Genomic DNA, 19,015 nt, shown 5'->3' with positions numbered 1-19,015 from the left:
GCCCAACACTGGACATGTTGTGAGTGTGAGGAATGGAAGTCATAACACTGCAGCGTTGCTTTGTCCATACAAAGACTTCTTCTGTAAGTACTCAATCAGAAACATGAGACATGAGGGTGAGATGAGAGATCAAATTCCTGATGCAGACAGTTACCTGCAGGGCTCCTTTGAAAGAAAGACTAAAAAACCGGCTGCTTACCTTAGGGTTAGGGTCATGTAGAGGTCATTTAGATAACGAATCCCGTCAGGCGCATGTGTCAGGTCATATTTGGGGCTGTGTTTTTAAGTTAATAGAACTACACCTGAGTGAATGTGGTATTAAAGAAGAGGGACATGGGCCTCAAACATGGCACACTGACACGTCTGATCATAAAGAACTGTTTGGCAGATAAGACGCTGTTATCGCCTCTTATGGCCTCTGAGCAGCTATGCAAACATTAGACAATGGAGAAGAAATGGACAGGAAGGATGTACATAAACAACCATAGGATGGCTGTGGAAATCAAGTGAAGGGAAAATACTCAAATTACACATTTTACTTAAGTATATAATCACTCATGTTAATTCCTGACCATCAAAAAGTATTTATGGATGGATAATGTTATTTTTTTTTCCTGCCTATTACTAGTAGGTTCCAATCTACTTTTCGGGCACTTCTGATCTAAGGCTAATAAAACCAAATTTTAGTGAAAATTAAATTCCACAAAATGTGCTACGATGGGCCCCCAAGCCAGATCTTTAGACAAAAGATAATAAGTTATGGCACAGCTGTTGGAGAAATATATATTTTAAATGTTGTGTAAAACCCATCTTATTTGTTCTGAGAAGACAGGCACAAACACAGTGCCATCATTAATACACTTTAACAGTGATTCTTTCAGGACCGACCCTCTGACGACCGGTCACAAGCCTAGCATGGGGTTTTATTTTAAAGTACAATAGACAGCCTTACAGGCTTATCGCCCCATCATCTTCATCATCATGATCATCTGCAGTGTGATGTGGCTCAGTCATCAGTTACAAGTATGACACCACTGACTCTTTTTTCCCTGCTCCCAAAATTTGCAGACATAAAAGCAGGTCTGTTACAAAAATGTGCTAAAAAAAAAAAAAAAAAGAAAATACCAGAAGAAAATCTGAAGGAAAAAATAAATCCTATTACACTGTGTCCGGGTTAGACGTCTTTGAAACTTTTACAGCTTTCTGTATCTCCACACAACTGTGCTGACCAACCGTGACAAATAAAACACACAACCACAAATGCATGACTGTTAACAACTGCTTTGGGGTTTATTTTACAATTGAGAAAAAAAATGAAACAAACTAATTGGTGCTAAAAAGTTTTTTTTTTTACAATATTGTTGATAAAACATTGAAATGTATAGTCATTGTGCATCGCTTATTTCTTTTTTTCCACACCATTTCATGCATCAAATTGGATGCAAGTATAATTAAAATCATTTCTGTAAACCGAGCCAAAGAAGCTAAATTTGTATTTTCTTAAAAAAAGGACATTTGTAGCTCTACAGCATATATCTATGTACACCATCTGTTTTTATTTTTTTCAATCATTTTCGTATATAAAATGACCATATAAAAGTTAGAGAATGCACACACCTTAAGATACAAAGAATGTGGAGCAGTTTCCGATGGTAAGATATGTGTTTTTATGGAGTACTGACGTTTCACTGCTATTCATTTACATGTAACGGACTTTTCTCTTTACAGTTGAATAAAGCCACACAATTTCAAAAAGAGAAAGTTGTAACAAACCATACGACTGGAAAATTGCAATAAGGTGAAATTTCACAACAATGGAAATCTTTTTGGAGCAAACTTGCATACTCGCGGCCATTCATTTTCACTGATTGACTTGTAACCAAAAGCAGCAATTTCATTTCACCCAAATGTTCATGTTCTCTTATTTATTTTATTTTTTTTAAATACACTGACAGGTTTATGAGCAGGCCATTCCTCATCGAAACACTGCAGTGAAACGATCTACCCAAAACACAAAAGGAAAAAAAAAAAAAAAAAAAACAGAGGGGAGGAGGGAATAATCATCTTTGATCCTTTTAAAATCACATCTGTTTTTGACAAATGCAAGATATTTCAAAACATGTTCTCTTTACAAATTCAAAATTCAACTGTCTAAGGTGCTACTTCAGTCTTTCAAGGTATTTCATTCGTTTGGTGTATACATTTAATTTTCCACCTTCTTCATATCAAGTAATATACAGTTTTCTCTTCCAACAATTCTCTCCATTCACCACTTTTACCATTGAAACAGTAGTTGTATTTTTTTGCCATGAAAAGATTAAAATCTCATGTTTTAACCATGGTTCACTAAATTACATGCACAGATCAGACAAATAGCATATAAATATATTACAAAATAAGTGTAAAAAAAGCTTGGCAAAACAAAAACCAAACAAAAACAACGTAACATGAAAAGACATGGTCCAGTCAGGCAGTTATCACAACAAAAAAACAATAAGACGTTTTTTGTTTTTTTTTTTGTTTTGTTTGTTTTTTTCCGGCGGCTCAGTTCGGCCCAGTGCAGTTACTCTGAACAATGTCATTTTAGTGCAATGAAATTCTCGTCAGTTACACAGCTGTCAGCCTCTGTCCTCAACAGGAGACCCTGCTTAAACCTTCTCCATCTTGTCCAGCTTCTCCAGCTTCTCCAAAGCGGTGACAAACACCAGGTGGTCCTCTGGAGACTTGCCGTGGGTCTTACTGAGGTGCAGTTTGACTGCGTGTTTGCTGACAAATGTCCTATTGCAAAGTCTGCACTGGTACACAGAGCCTGTGTCTTCCTCTGGTGTGGTCAACACTGACAGGGGGCTGCCGAATGTCATTTTGTCTGTGATCACCTTTGAGGCAGCCTGCTGCTCCCGTAGGTGTTCAGCTGACAGTTTGGACAGGTCCTTCAAGCTGAAGCCCAGGTGAGACTCCAGGTGGCTTATGTAGGAGGAGGGAGTCCTGAACTGGGAGGCACAGTCACCACACAGGAACACGGGCTGGCACGAGTCCATGTTCTTGAGAAACTTGGTGCCTCCAGTCCTTCTCAGCTGATACTTGACATTAGCCAGCCAGTGTGATATGGTGGTCATGGACAGACCTGTGAACTTACAGATGTGGACCCTTTCCTGAGGGCCCAGGTCAGTCATTGCGTAGCGACCCTCGGAGGTCTCCCTCAGACTGGAGGCGAACTGTGCCTGGAGGATGAGTAGATGCTGAGGGTTCCAGTTCGACTGCCTCCCTTTCCTCTTCTGAACTGGAGAGAGGTCGTCGAGGGCATCCTCAAATGCGCTGACATCAGCGTCTGACTTCTCGGAAATTGAGGAGGGAGTGGAAGATTTGGGCGTCAGTCTGCCAGTGAGGTTCTTAACCATATCTGAAATGTCCATCAGAGCGTTCTCTCTCAGAGGCGAGGAGAGAGTGTCAGGGAGGGAAACCAGGGGTTTATTACCATTTACACTACTGTTGTTCATGAGGGCGCTGCTGCCGTTGTTATTGTTATTGTTACTGTTTGTAGAGGCCTTACTTTTACTCAAGTCTATGGGTTGGTCACTGTTCTCATACCACTGAAAGTGGTTGATGGGCTCCGCTGACTTGCCCTGAGGAGTGGAGTTGAAGGCAGGCTTATCCATCATGCTGTTGCTGATTTTGTAGAGCATAGACAGCGGATCTGCAGCAGGACTGACAGTTTTGGAGGCCTTACCCAGGTGTGTGTTCATGATTGACTGAAGTGCACTAAGATGGTTGATGGAGGGAGTTTCCGGTGAGTGGTCAGTGATGATGCCAAGGCTGTTACCATTAGTTACTGGGGACTGACATGTCTCCAAGCCATTCTTTGAATGGCTGTTGTGTCCGTCTACTAGACTCTCTTTTGGCTCCTTCTTGCAAATGAGCTCAGAATCTACACTGCCTGGGCTGCTACTTCTCATACCAGATGGTTTACCACCGGAAAGGTCGTTTGGAGATGCTAATTGCTCTCTTTGCTCTCTAAGTGCAGGAGAGACAGATTTTACTATCGATGGCGGCCGGCATCGGTCCAGACTCACCAGCTTCTCCTCCTTTTCTTTCTTCACAGTGGCAGCTTTTCCTGTCACTTTCTCTACGAGTTCCTCCATGGCAGTGACGTTGCTCCTTAGAGGGGTTGGAGAGGAAGGGCTGCGAGGTGAATGGATTACTGAGTTTGGATCACTCACCATGCCCCGTAGCCCACTGTTAAACATGGGCTGCATCTGAACGCTCTGCACAGTCGGGGGTAGAACAGTAGTGGAGCTCTTCATTGCACCTTGCAACTGATAGGCTGCATGAATGCTAGGGTAGCCTCCCCATGTGGGTGTGCCTGTCTGAGCCTTGCTGATGGCACTGGATACTGTGTTCTCAAGAGATTTAAGGATATCTAAACCCCCTTTGGGCGTGTCCTCAAGATCCTCCTCTCTCAGATACTTATATGATGTGGTGTCAGTCTCAGATTTCTCACCTGAATCGTCCTTCTCCTCCTTAATTTTCCTCTCTACTGTCTCGCAGCCATCCATCTTTTCATCCTCACTCCCTTCCCTCTTCTCCTCTGATCCCGAGGAGAGGGCAGGAGACACAGGCTGGGATTTTATACTTGTCGGGACGGGAAGTCTGGTCGTAGTTGGTGGCAAAGGGATCGACTGAATCTTCTCTTCCACCACCGGATCAAAGACCAGCTGTTTACCTTTCTTGGACGCAGAATTTGTGACCTTCAAAAAGTGACCTGTGACCATCATGTGGGCAGTCAACTGCTGCAGTGTATCATGGGAGCTGCCACACTCCATACATTTTAGGATCTGGGCTTTACGAGCTTCAAACTGCCACGTGTAGCTGGCACCATTCTGGTACCCATAACGGTTGTTTGGCGTAACGTAGGGGTTTGTTACAGCTTTTGCATCCTTACCAACATCACCAAGGGACATGTTGCCACCACCACCAGCACTACCAATGTGAACAGACTCTGGGGAGCATGGAGAAACTATGGCATCTTGAATAGCTCGTTTTTTAGCAGAAGTGGGCAGCAGTTTAGTGGCCAAGGCTGGCACTGGTTCTTTGAGAGGCACTTTCTGGTAATGCTTGGTCTTGATCATGTGAACGCTGAGATCTTGCAGAGACTCAAACGAGTGACCACAGTACATGCACTTCAGCACTTTCTGAGCATCTTCTTTTCCCTCCATCTCCATCAGGGAGCGCTTGCGCGGTTTGGACCAACGCTTTCCCTGATCGTCGTCATTGTCCTTGTTATCGTCTCGGTAATGGCCCGTTTCATTCATATGGACTGTCAACCCAACCAGTGTGTCATATGCAGCGCTGCAGTCTTTGCAGCGAAACTTGCTGGCACCAGTGAACACAGAGCCATACAGCTTATTGTTTTGCCGGTAGAGCTGCACTGTGCTGAAAAGGCTTGGCTCTGGCAAAAGGTGGTAAGGGGTCTGCTGAAGAGTTTTGGCAAGAGCTGCCTGGTGCCAATCATATGCCACACCACCACCATTACTAGCTGCACCACCACTGCTCCCACTGCTGCTGGTTGCACTGTGGCTGCCGACAGAACTAGCTGCTGTGCCATTAGTGTTGCCACTCGTACTGCCTTTATGGTTGACAGTGTTGCTGGAGCTCCTGCCATTGTGGTGACTACTAGTCACACTAACTCCACTACTCTTGTTTAGAGTAGAAGTTGTGGAAACAGAGGCAGTGGACGCTGGCTCTGGAGAAGTGAGGGCCCTGTTGATACTTCCTGCAGCAGCAGGTTTGGATTTCATGATGTCCATTGTAATGCTGGACCAAGAGGCATCTGAGATGAGGTTTGCATAGACAGCCTTCATCTGTGCCAGGCTATCCTGGAAAGAGAGGCCGTTGTTGGGTCGAAAGGGCAATGCTGCACCTTCCCTTTCCTGACCGTCAGTGGAAGAGGTGCTCTTGAAATCTGTAAGTCTGTCACTTGCATCACTGAGTGGAGACCCATATCCAGCGTCAGGGTTTGTGCCATTGCTGAGTGGAGAGTCTCTGTAGCTTGGTGGCTGGCCTCCGTCCGCATCCTCCTCTTCCTCGTTGCACAGGAACTCATTGTCCTGGCCGTCTAATGAGAGGCCATCATCCTGCAGGTGCTCTTCCTCATCATGGGGGGCTGCCTTCAGCTCATCCTCGGGCATGTACGCTGGAGAGAAAGATTGAGAAAGAAAACAGACACAGGAAAGAGAGAGAGAGAAAAAAAGAGGTCAGCTCAGTGAAATTAAAGATTTACAGTTCACCAACAGGACCGCAGTCAAATAACATAAAAGGAATATTCACTTATAGAAATAGTTAGGCTTTTATTCTCTTTCACCGAGTGTGTCTGTCTGAATGCATGCATGAGTTAGTGTGTATTTTACACACACATGTGGCTCTGAAAGCCAGTGGTGAAAAAAGCCTCTAAGGGAAAAATAAATCACTGAGCTTCTGACAGTTGTCCTTTTTCTTCCCGAGTTCTTATTCCTGCACACATGCCTCATGTTTCCCAGGGAATGACTGGCTGTTTGGCCTTGTTAGCCAGCTGCGTGCTTACATGTTCAGCTCCTCCTATCACCTACTTTTCCCTCACTGCCTCGTAGCCTTTTACATCAGTACATCTTTTACATTACAAGTATCCAAACATTCCCCACCTCATTCTGATAAAGTAAATTTGACTTGTTGTTTTTGTGCTATAAGTTTGAACTTCAGATGTGGAATACAACATCAGCAATTAAACAACTGCTGTAAGTCTGTGGAAAAAAACCAGACGATGACACATCAAGGTGAGGAAATAGAGTAGTCTGAGATATTACAGGTTAACAAGTTAAACATATCAAGTGCAATGTAACATGTAAGACAGTGAGTGAGTGTGTGGGTGTACGGCTCGTTCATGTGTGCGCACACACTGGGGAGGACACCAGAGGCGTTGGTAAGTAGGAGCGACAGGAGGTGGTTAGGAGGAAAGTATGTGAATGATGGAGGAAATGCGGAGAAATTTAAAAGTGAGCAGAAGGTGGTGGGTTGGGGTGGACAGATAGAGGAGAAAAAGGAGAAAAGGAGAGTGAGGTTGAGAGAGACAGGAAAAACAGCCCCCTAGCATCCTCCTTTATCTCCTTCCTGCATGGTGAGATGTGTGTCCTAGATGCCAGTATCAGTCTCTCCTGATGAAACAGATGTGCTGTCAGCTTCAAACGGCACGCTAACCTGTCATATCATAATCTAAGTGGACATAATACCTGATATATATACACTGGCACCATTTACTGCTGCCTGAGAGGAGACAGTGGGGGGAGGTGAGCAGCTGCACCATCAACTGTGACTGTGTGATGTGCATGTGCCTCAGTAAGTGCCTGTTTGCCAATGCATGTTTGCCCGTTCGCTCACCTCCGCACGACTGTGTGTACTTTATGCACTCCGCTCCGCATCTGAGCGTTTGCTCTTACAAGTGCAGAGCTGAACCCACCGACCATTATATTGCCTATAAGTCTTAGTTTGCTGTGCACTGCTAATACACCCCTTCGCCAAAATGTGCAACATACTCCCCAAACGCCTGACAGAATTTCAGGGAAACGAGAGCGCTACAGGAGAACCTTGCTGCGCTTCAATCCCACTGACAGACTGAGACTGAGACAGTTTCTAAAACTCCCGAAAATCCCTAACACAGCAGATTAGCATTATGCACTGTACTCTCTACAACACATCTGCAGACTGTCTTCTGTTACCGTGCCTTTCCCCCTCAGTAACCCGCTTCCTAAACAGGGGACTATCAATTCATATCAGCCATTTAATATACAAAGCATCTCACAGAACGGATATCCATTCTCCACCAGCCCACACCAACAGAGCAAACATACAGTAGGAATTACCTATGAGAGTCACTGAAGTCAGTGGCAGCCAAAAAAAATGGCTAAACCTCAATAGCTGCCAGGGCTTAATACGACACACTCCGAATACCAAATTCATACATATACATATGTACAGAGAGAGAGAGGAGAATGTGAGAATGAGGAGAAGCAGCAGATCAGAAATATCCCTGGGTGAGTGACAAAACAGGCTTCAGCAGGGAGGGGCTTGGAACAATGAACAGGTCGCCAGGGAACCCTTTGACGATCCCTGTCAATCAATGCCTGTCCTGCCATGTTGTCATGGAAACAACAAAGAGGGAGATATCAAAAGCACACAGACAAAAGCCTGGCAGACACAGACATCTGTAAAAGTCACAAGCAGCAAGTGGACGCTTTAGCAAACCATAATGCGCAGCGTTTGTTATAAACGTGGCTAACGTTAGTGTGAGATAAATGATCTCTCCATCTGTCTGCTGATTCATTATCTGTACTGACAGGATGATCAAATCTGAAGCATTATCTGTCCCTTCAACAAAACTGCTCTTAGTCTAATTCTGTTGCTCTGGGAGACAACAGCGCATACCTTTTCACATGGTCTCTTATTGTATCTAAACTTGAAGATGTGTGGATCTGACTAGCCATCAGATTCCACTCTTTCTTCTGCCCTGGATGCACATATGCAGAGCAGCACCAGCAGCAAGGGGCAGGGCTGGCGTGCCGTCCCTGGCGGTTTGGTTTGCCGGGTGGGTGATGGCTGTGAGCAGGGCCATCTGCACGGGCGCCAAAGCGCCTGTCACTTTTGCTCGAGGACGTGCTGCCATCAAGGAGACAGGCGGCAGTGTGGCCAGGATAGCGCTGCAGACTCACTGTCAGAAGCCGCAGTGATCAAGCTCGCACCAGCCACACCGGATCACCGACTACACACAGCATGGAAGCAGAAATTAGCATCCAAGTGTATCACTGATCTCCCCAAAACATACACAGGCGGTGGGCGCATCATTAATAAAAAGGAACGTAAAACATGTCAGGGGTTTGTAGGAGCTCCTTTGAATGTCACCAGAATCTGTTTTTTTTTAAATAAATAGAGCGAAGGAAGATAAAAAAAAAATACTACATTGGTCGGTGCTTATTTAAAACCTTACTGAGTTACTAGTTAACCTAGTTAACCTGCTCATTCAGCCTGAGTCCTGCTGTTACTGGAGAATGTTGCAAGGATCAATTTTTGAATTTGTGTAAATTGTATTAGAACAATTATTTGTTATTTAGAAATTTAGAAATGTCATAGGTTCCAGCTGGGTTTCTCACAATGAAATATAAATGTGATACATTTAGTTCTAATGGTTATTTCTTTGTTGTTGTATTTTAACACTAACTGTGTGGGACCAAATGAGAGCTGAAGGAACACAGTCCCGCGGTGCAGACAAGACTGACAGTTCTCTTAAGACCGTGGAGAACGCCCTGTGTCCCGCCGCAGCTCAACACTGGGCCCCACAAAGGGACGAAACGATCAACCGTTGGGCCCAGAACATCTCGAAAACATTTCACAGCCGGCTTGACTTTGTTTGACTTGATTTTTGTAAATGATACCAAATGAAATATAACTAGCAGACACGTCAGCATTTTGGCAAGGAGTAAAGCAGAAACATATCACTCCTTTTCAAAACTTTGCTATCTTTCACTGGCCCACCATTTTTTTCTCTCTCTCTTCTCTCTTTTCTTTGCTGAGAGTGTGCTGGTTGTTAAATCAATAAAACTCTCTGTCAGACTCGCAGAGCTTCACCATTTGGCCGCTGTCAAAGCCAAACAAACCAGATAAGAAAGGCAGAAAGGCGATGAAATGAGAGAGGGAGAGGGAAAAGAAGGGGATGAAACCAGTCAGCCTCCCTTCACAAATACCTCCGCCACCGGCAGCAGCCGTTTCTCCTACACCCCTCCTTCCATTTATTTACACACATTTCTTTATTTATTTGATGCGAGTTTGGGAAGAGGGGGCAATCACGGCAGTCATTTGCGGCACTAATGTCCAATCACAGGCCCCTTCACTCATGTGATTTAGGCAGTGCAGGAGTGGGTTCACAGCAGAGAAAGGTGGAGGGGGGTGTGTGGCAGGCAAAGGGGGAGGGGGGGCAGAGGCCGTTTAGGCCGGCCCCTAATAGGAAACTGGCAGTCTTATTCCTTCCCCAGATTCTGTTTGTCACCCTGCTCTCCATTATGTGCCTCTCAACCCTGATGGCTTTGGACAGGAGCTGATCAAAAAGCCATCGCTTGACCTACACGCTGTGGCAGAACGAGACTCGCGCCCTGCACAGGAAGAGAGAGGGAGATGAGATAGAGGAGGAGAGGGAGAGGGAGGAGGCATGTATGTCAGTGAATGTGCAGAGGAGAAAGAGTGCGTCGGTGAAGAGGGAGGATGGGGCGGGGGGTGGAAGCTCTCGGACCGGGACAAGAGGGCTGTAAATAAAATGACATTATTATTTCCTCTGTCCCGTCATGTAGAAAAGCCAATTATGGTAATGCTGCTGCCGGCGTGTCAGAGGGAATGCTGGGATGTGCTTTCCGTGAAGCGGCTAACATGAGAGCAATGCCCTGATCAGGAACACAGGCCTCACTTTGACAAGAGACTGTACAGATAGGGAGAAGAAGAGAGAAGGGAGGAGAGCAAGAAGGAGAGACAGAGAGATGAAACTAACATCAAAGCTCGACACAGGCCTTGTTTTCATAACGAATAAATATTAAGGTCTCTGCAGGAAGAGATTTTTTTTTTTTTTTAAGTTGAACCCATTACATCTAAAAAGATGAGATTTGGGGATCCAGGCTCTAAATAGATGGATGATATTTTTCACTGGTTATTGCGTGTTATGCTGAACAAAAACCTTTACAAACACTTCATTACAGGCATCACAGAGGAAGAGCTAGAATTGAATTCAATAATGTGAAAACTTTAGGATCTAAAAGAAAAGAATGAGAAGCACCACCTTAAAAAGCAGCCGTCAAACTGAAAAGTTCAGTCATTCATGAATTATACCGTGTCACACCTCAAAATCCGACGGGATGAATTATGCAAGGAGGACGGTGGAAGAGCCGGATATTGAGGATGAAGGCGATCATTTACTTTAGAGGCTAATTTGTTCTCTGTGCATTCTGCTCCTAAACTCCCCACTGTGCTTCACAGGAGGAGGCGCTCCTTTTAAAATAATACCTAATCTACCTTTTCTCTCCTTTAACCCCTCTCCATCATGCCCCTCTTGGCTTTTTTTTATTCCCACCCTTCTCCTCCCATCTGCATCCCCGCTCACATGCCCACATGGGCCCCTCCCAAGCGGAATAATGGGAGCATATGGCCCGGGCAGCACCTACAGGGCCTTAAATAACTGCTGCAGCATTCCAGCTCGCTGTACCAATTTATCTCCCCCCAGCCCCTCCTCCCCTCCACCCCATTTCAAAACACTTCTAGCTTGAGTTGAGCTGAGCAGACGGCGGCGGATGGGACATGTTGTTCTTCAGACACACATCCAGCCCCGTAATGGACTGACGTAGAAAGTGGTGTGGATGTGAATAAGTGCTGTGCAAACAGGATTACCGTTGAAATTTCTGTATTATTGGCAGATTTTGTTGGCACCGGTGGCTCCGCGCAAACACTTAAGAGTTGTGTCTAGTCGGAGGAGGTGAAGTCGCAGCGCTGATCTTTCCAGCGAGCAGTTTATACGAGTGTTTGCCTCGCTCGCAGCAGAGCATTGAAACGGCACCGTTGGATTATCTGTCACCCTCACCCTACAATATTTAGGTGCACGTCGTGAAGGCTTGTGCTAAAAGATAACGACAGGAGAAGAACTTCTTGAAAGACTGTTCTCACACCACACAGCTGCACCGTTTATTTCTGCTTTTTTTGGGGGGGGGTGGGGTGGTGGGGTATTGATCCCACTCCCTCCTGCTGCCACAAGTTACAAGCATCGGCTCGATACTCAAATGTGTAGAGAATGTATCTGACTAGATTATTGTTGTGTACGGCAAGGTGGTGTCACAGGTCGGACAGGTATTCAGTGGTAAGCTTGTAGAGGCCGCGCTCTCATGTAAATATGTCAATACGTCCTGCAGACATCCTTCTATCTGACCTCTGGAGGATTATGGATTGATGTGAGGGCCGTGTCGACCAACAGGCGGAACATCCATTAATCCTGCTGAGGGTCCAGATTGGGTTTTGAGTTTAGGGTTACATTTGGGGTTAAAGTAAGGTATTTGGACATGATGGACAAGGTAAGTTCTGTCAATGAGTGTCCCTGTGGGATTGTGGAACAAGTGTGTGTGTGTGTGTGTGTGTAAGTGAGAGAGTGAGTGAATGTAAAAGGTGCTGCTGTTTTATTTATAGAGCGAGTGCTTTTTATACCCAACTCAAAGATCAGTTCAGAGAAGCAGCTCATGGGCCGCAGCCAAGATCACTCTCCATTACTGTGCACAAAACCCAAACTCTCCCTCTCCCTCTCTCTCCTCCCTCCCTCTGTCTCTTGTCTTCCCTCTCGGGCTGTAAGCACAATCATCTCTGCATTTTACACATGCATGTGGTAAAAAGACAAAGGGACATTTACAGTATATCCAGCCGTGTGTTAGGTGGAGACGCAGTGGAAAGGCCAGTGAGTGTAGGAAGTGAAGTGGATGGAGGGTGAACCCACAGCGACTGACTGAGTGTGTTTCATGGAGTACAGCAGGCTTTAACATGCTGGGGAGATCAATACACTGAACCAGCGCCAATCGATTGCAATTCATCTGGCTTTTTTCCTTTTTTTTTCGCTTTTAAATTTCATTCTCACCCTCTTAACACAGCCCACTGTGCTGCTGCATCTGTCCTGCAGAGCAATACATAAATAAACATGCACACATATACACGAACACGAAACACAATAACACAAACACACACACACACACACACCTGAGTGGCTAGAAAACGATTGCAGCCGCCATGCAAAACCTGGATTCAATAAACCCGTATGGAATTTATTTATTTTTATTGAGCATATCAGCTCATCCTGGGCCTCTCTGCATAACAAGGCCTGTATAATTAAACCATAAATTTCACTGCGCTCCTTTAATTACCACAGACAATGTCAGGAGGCAGCAGAGTAAACAAATGGCTTTGAAGTGAGCGAGTAAAGAAAAAAAAAATAGTGCTTCAACAGAGCAATGGAGAAGCTGTTCATTTTGGTAGAGATGTTGTTGCACTTGAAAAGAATAAAATGTTCAAAAGAGTGTACGTGCATGGGGAGTACAGTGTGTATTTTTATTTTTTTTTCCCCCGAGTGCCTTTCCTACAAATACTTTTGAGGGATGCAGGTTTAGAGTGAGGAGAATAATCAGTGTAGGTGTATCAGTGTGAGCATGACAGTGTGCAAATACATGTATTTAAGTGTGCATGGCTCCCTAATAAAGTCAGTAAGGGAGTGTGTGTGTGTGTGTGTGTGTTTGTTTAAGCACTTTTTCCTAGAACACCGCGCAGACAGTATGCTTGTTTATAATTTATTGGCAGCCAGCGGTTCTCGCCCCTCTTGACCGTGACTGGAGACGACTACAAAATTGTTTCTTACACTATGTGCTTATGCATGTATGTGTTTGCGTGTGTGTCTGTGTGTGTGCACACTTTCGGTCAATGTCAATCCACAGGCCTGCTTCCCAGCAGCTTAGCTAATTACACAAGAGCCCTGAAGGCCACTTAGAACAGGTTAGCTAATTAACAAACAGGCTGATTGCAGATTAATTGAGAGGTGTTCCTAATCTTCACCCCTAAAATGCAATGACAAATGCTAAGTGGTGCTAATTAGGCCGGTATGGAAAGCTGAGAGCGGGGCTTGTGTTTACAGTTACTTTGACTCTTATGGATGTGTGGCTTACATCCAGATGCATTTTACTGTTCTGCCACCAGGTTGAGCACATAAAACTTCTGCTAGGGGAAACTAGCAGGATGCAAAGATGTGAAACCGACAGCTTTATCAGCAGCTTCCCCCGGCTGTTTACACTCTGTGCTCTCACTTTATATGTTTTCATTCCATTTTTAATTAGTTTTTGAATTGTAAATTTGGTATTATAATTTTTTTTAATTACATCAAAAATTTACTAATGATTTATTGTGGTGATTCTAATTACTTAATCATGATATCAAAGCTGTCAACTTTTACTGCGCCTAAGTTTACACTAGTTTTAATGTTAACATAAAACTGGAGAATGCCTTCACGCTGGAATTGCAATTATGTTGTCATTTCGGTTCTGCCTCTTTTAGTGTTTGATCATGAGAAAAAGTACAAACCTGATGGCCACAGAAGCTGATACACGTTTAAAAGAAGAATGCAACAAGAAGAAGAGCTGTGGAAATGGTAGAAAGTGCCAGTGGTGGGTTTTATCTGTGTGATTTATTTTCATTTCATCATCATCATCAGCTAAACTAAAACTAAACTGACTTTTTTTGTTCCAACCTGTTCTTATTTACATGTAATTCTATTTCCGTTGTTTGTTAAGTGGGAATATTATAATATATGTGACTAACATCATGGCCCACTTTCATGGATTCATCTGACCACAGAAATTGTTTACATTTTTTTCCAATCCATACAATTTTTTTTCAAGGCTGAATTAATGGCAGTTTCAAAGAGCTTTTTTTTAAACAAATAATAATTTTAAATATAGCCACAGCCATGTGAAAACTCTACTGCCAATAAACTTGATGATCATGTACATTCAGCATCAGTTTCCATCCTTGGCTTTAAAACACTGAGATTTTTCTCTTTAAGATTGAATGACAAAATCATTCAATTGAATGACAAAATCATTAAGATTGAATGACAAAATCATTCAATATTTCTTTTTATTTAATGTGTTCAATAATATCTGTCTTATCTTCCTTCTACAGACTGTTACCAGTTAACCCGGTGATTGAGGATTGAAGTGATTTACTTCCTTTTTTTAACAAATCGACTTAAGTTCAAAAATAAATCTCTAACTGTTGGAGTTGGATTTGTTTAAATGACACGATTGACACATAATTAGTTCTGAATGTATTTCTAGGAAGTGTAAAAACAGATCTGGGAGAGAGGTTTGAAAGATATCCTTGTTGGTGTGATGGTGACTGTGATGATGTCATCTACAGTACACGTTCCTGAAACACGCTCATTCCCACAGGTTAAGTGAACGCAGCGTTAAGGTGTTTGCAGTTGACCTTTTCTGTCTGGGTGTGTCTGTGTGCATCTGTGGGGGTGGGGGTGGGGGTGGGGAGGGCATTTACATCTGTTAATAAATGAATGGCCTGCTCAGATCCAGAAACCCGAAACCTTTCCACACAATGGGAGACAACAGGGAAATAGAGCCCAGCGGGGATCTGAACCAGCACCCATCTGTGGAACCATCACCTGCCAATAGACTCCACCCAGACACACACACACAACCACACTCGCTCACACACCCACACAGAATTTTCACAGACACTAGAACGGCTCCCCAAGGTCCGACTTCTTCCAACTTCCATCTGCCAGGATCAATTCATCATCTATCCCCCCTGTCTGTCTCACACAGACACACACTGTCTCTTAAAGCTACACACCGCCTTCAAACACACACCAACTCAAATTCCACCTGGCCTCATTCAACCTCTGACCCCACCCTCACCCTCACCTGAGCCCCCGCCCCTGCCCCCTTTTCTTTAATCCCCTCCTCCCTCCGTTGGCTCCTTTGCTTCATTCTTATTTTTACACCACCTGCGCTTTTAAATCCCCACATCAGGATGAACCACTTCACCTGAATACTCTCTTACACACATGCACACGCGCACACACACATCCTGAAAATAAATACATGCAGCCGCCCCTACCTAAGGAAAAACACACAATAAAACACACACACATTCACATGCACTGTCTCTGACATGACAACAACCAGCACCAGCTGCTTCCATCTCCTAGCAACGGCGAGCCTGGTAGATGACCCAACTATGGATAATTACCCTAAATCACCACAGCTCACACACTAAAGGAGAGAGAAGGGCAAGAGAGCTTAACAAACAGTGAGAAAAAGCAGCAAGAGAGAAGGAGACGGAAGAACACAGGGCTGGGATTGGCCATGTGTGCTCTAACACACCTTGATGAGCTAAATTCATCTGCCACTGAAGGCGCGCACACACACACACACACACACACACACACACAGAAACACACACCACATTCTTAGGTTTCAGCGTGTACAAGTCATACACTGCTTTAGTTAAAAGAGATCTGTGTTCATTTCCTACAGAATAACACAAAGTGACAGTGAATATTTACCAGGACTGGTAACTAGTTTATAACCTTAGAAAGTTCCTCAACTCTTTTTTAACAACACTTAAAACCAGTGGAATTTTGAGCAACCATTAAAATAAATACAGGCTAGGGCTGTCAAACGACTAAAATGTTTTGTCTGATTAATCACAACAGAGTCAATCAATCATGATTAATGGAGATAAATCAACATTAATGTGACAAAAAAAACTTTTTTTACTGTGGGCACAAAGAAGATCAGATAACAGCGGGTAGCTGTTCGTGTTTCACACCTGGTTTTGTTGGTGACTGATGGAATTCATAATATGAGGAAATGTCAAAAACAAATATGCAAAATAATAATTCAAATTTTGGTCCAGAGAGTTTGGTTGTAGTCATTACTGTAAATGTTGACGGTGGCTTGTAGAACGTGTTGAGTTGTGACAGTTGCCTTCAAAACTTCAGTGAGGCCATTGTCCTCAACAGTATTAATTGGTCTTCAGTCCCTCACAAAACAATTTGGTGATGTGTATCCAGGCTGGATGGTGAGATGTTATTTCACCTGGATATACTTTGGTAAAATGATTTTTTTGTCCCCACAGTGTGTATAAATTACATGTGTATTCTCTATGTATAATGAAAAGTGACTGGATGGTAGGATTATGGGATATACGGTGTGTTAAATACATTAATCTAATTTAAATTCACAATTTTACTAACTATTCTACCAACTTACAGATGAATGATTTCTATTTTATTTTGCGCAAACAAAATCATTACATTCAGCAGATGTAGACGTCCACATCTGAGAGTCTTCAAAATGTTTACAAAAAACCGAATGACAAACAAGTATTAATCATAAGCCATGATTGCTGACCGTGTACATTCTGCAACGGCAGAGTCACACACTGACACCATTGTCAGTGAAACCTGAAACCTCAGGCCTCCACCTCAGAGGTGGTTGTCTGTCACAGATTCATCTCTTTTACAGAGCTGCGCCAATCAAAGGCCAGACTGTGCCAGAGCGAAGGTCAAACTACTACTTTGTAGAACGCTAGTGATTTCATTACTGAAATTTATAAAGCTCCATGAAGTAGGAATCAATGTTTGGAAGGTGTAATAAATGATACTTCAAATTATTTGATTCTTTGTCGCTTTCTTTTCAAGGATATTTTTTTTCTTCATATTTTTTTTATAACCTTTCATGCACTTCGACAAAACTCAATTACTGAAAGCCATACCTGCCCGGCAAGCAGCTAATATTCCATCTATTCTAAATTTAGCAACCTGACAAACTACCTCCAGAAGTGTGAAATAATTGCACTCTAAACAAAGTATACTTCAAATTACAAACCCATCCATGACAGAGAAATGCAAATGCTCCATTTACTTTTTCCATCATTTCTTGCTTTCCCAGACATGCAATCTGTCCCTTTTCTTTCCCCTCGTTTTTTTTTTTTTCCCCTCATTACTCCCTCCTCCCTCTCTACTCACACACTCCCTGTGCACGTCCTGGCTGCTGCAGACATTTGATCTGGCTGCCTTGTGATAGATTGACAGGTAATGAGGAGGTTGAAGGGGCGTTGGAGACAGGAGCAGGTGTTCAGCACAGTCTTTTTGGCCAGCGCTTAGCTGCCATGTCCTTCACTGCTGCACCGCACCACTCTACTTCCTCTCTCTCTCTCTCCCTTCTAAGCTCATTCTTTCCCTCCTTCTTTCCTCTCTCCTTTCCACCATCCCCCCTTTTTTCTTCCTGAGAGAAGAGGACTATGCAATCCATCACACGGTGACACGCTTGGACATAGACTGTCTTTATATGGGGAAAAACGCATGGCCCGTGGAAATAAATAGAGAAGCGAACATCAAGTCCCATGTTGGCAGCGGTAAACTAGGCCTCGGACGGATCAGTCAAACTGAGTTGAGGAGAGGATGAGACTGATTTAGAGCATCATGCACAGAGGAGACCCAGATGAACTGCTGATACCGGAGTTAATGCCATTTTTGCCATATAACAAATCCACAAACGAACATCGCCAGATTCTAATAGCCTCTTAAAAGTCGAGCTTATGATGCTATCCCAGATTTAGCATGTTCCACTGCAGGTTCTGTACACTCAAGTGGGTGAGTAAATCCTCCCACTCCTCACTGAGGTGCATTTTCTGGTCAGCAACCTGAAATAAAAACATTACTAACACGTTCACATTCACCTGCTGCAGTCAAGAGGAATGTCTGCCTACATGGAACCAGAGGTGGACAACCTTGTCAGACCGAAAAATCCAGTGAGGAGCCAATACCAGGAAACACATAGTGTACACTGACACTGCACCTATCTGATTCACTCTACATTCTGACCTGTTGCAATCCTGCTGACATGGCGAAGCAATGCTCCGCATCATTCCACCGCAAGTGAAGAGGAGGAAGAGCAAAGATGAGGAACGAGTGGGAAGACAGAGCAGAAATTTGAAGGAGTGTAGAGCACAGAGCGGTTGAATGAAAAAATATACATGTACATGTACAGTAAGAGACTCAGTTTCCCTGAATTTGGTATTGGTTTGGGTAGCTTTTTAAAAAGAAAACGTTAGCTATATATCTGAAAAACAGCTTATATGAGGAAGATGTAAATATTTAGCACTAATCCTTGACCTGTAAAATATATTTAATTAAAAAACAAAAGCTACTCTGTCCCTTAAATGGATTGGATCATGTGGGTTTCAATCAAAAAAACCACAGTCCAACTTCTTTGTGGCACGTGGGCCGAATGTAAGCAGAGAACCGCAGCTCTGTAAAAGCTACATGTGTAGCATTTGAAAACACCTGAAACTCAGTCGGGGTGTAGCTTGTAGTTTCATCACAGGAGCCAGTGGACAGAGACTGTACAGA

General features: G+C 43.8%; 1 protein-coding gene across 1 annotated transcript in view; it reads right to left on the bottom strand.

Moving 5' to 3' along the window:
- Nucleotides 1-1,266: 1,266 nt before the first annotated feature.
- Nucleotides 1,267-19,015, bottom strand: part of LOC103388791 (teashirt homolog 1) — a 37,290-nt gene continuing 19,541 nt past the window's right edge. Inside the window, exon 3 of the mRNA XM_008323958.3 lies at nucleotides 1,267-6,190. Within this exon, the coding sequence (XP_008322180.1) occupies nucleotides 2,649-6,190 (3,542 nt within the window). The 3' untranslated portion in view covers nucleotides 1,267-2,648. The remainder of the gene's footprint in view (nucleotides 6,191-19,015) is intronic.

Source organism: Cynoglossus semilaevis, chromosome 13, assembly GCF_000523025.1.
Source record: "Cynoglossus semilaevis isolate Cse_v1.0 chromosome 13, Cse_v1.0, whole genome shotgun sequence".
Classification (NCBI taxonomy): Eukaryota; Metazoa; Chordata; class Actinopteri; order Pleuronectiformes; family Cynoglossidae; genus Cynoglossus; species Cynoglossus semilaevis.
This window is presented reverse-complemented; position numbering and strand designations above follow the sequence as displayed.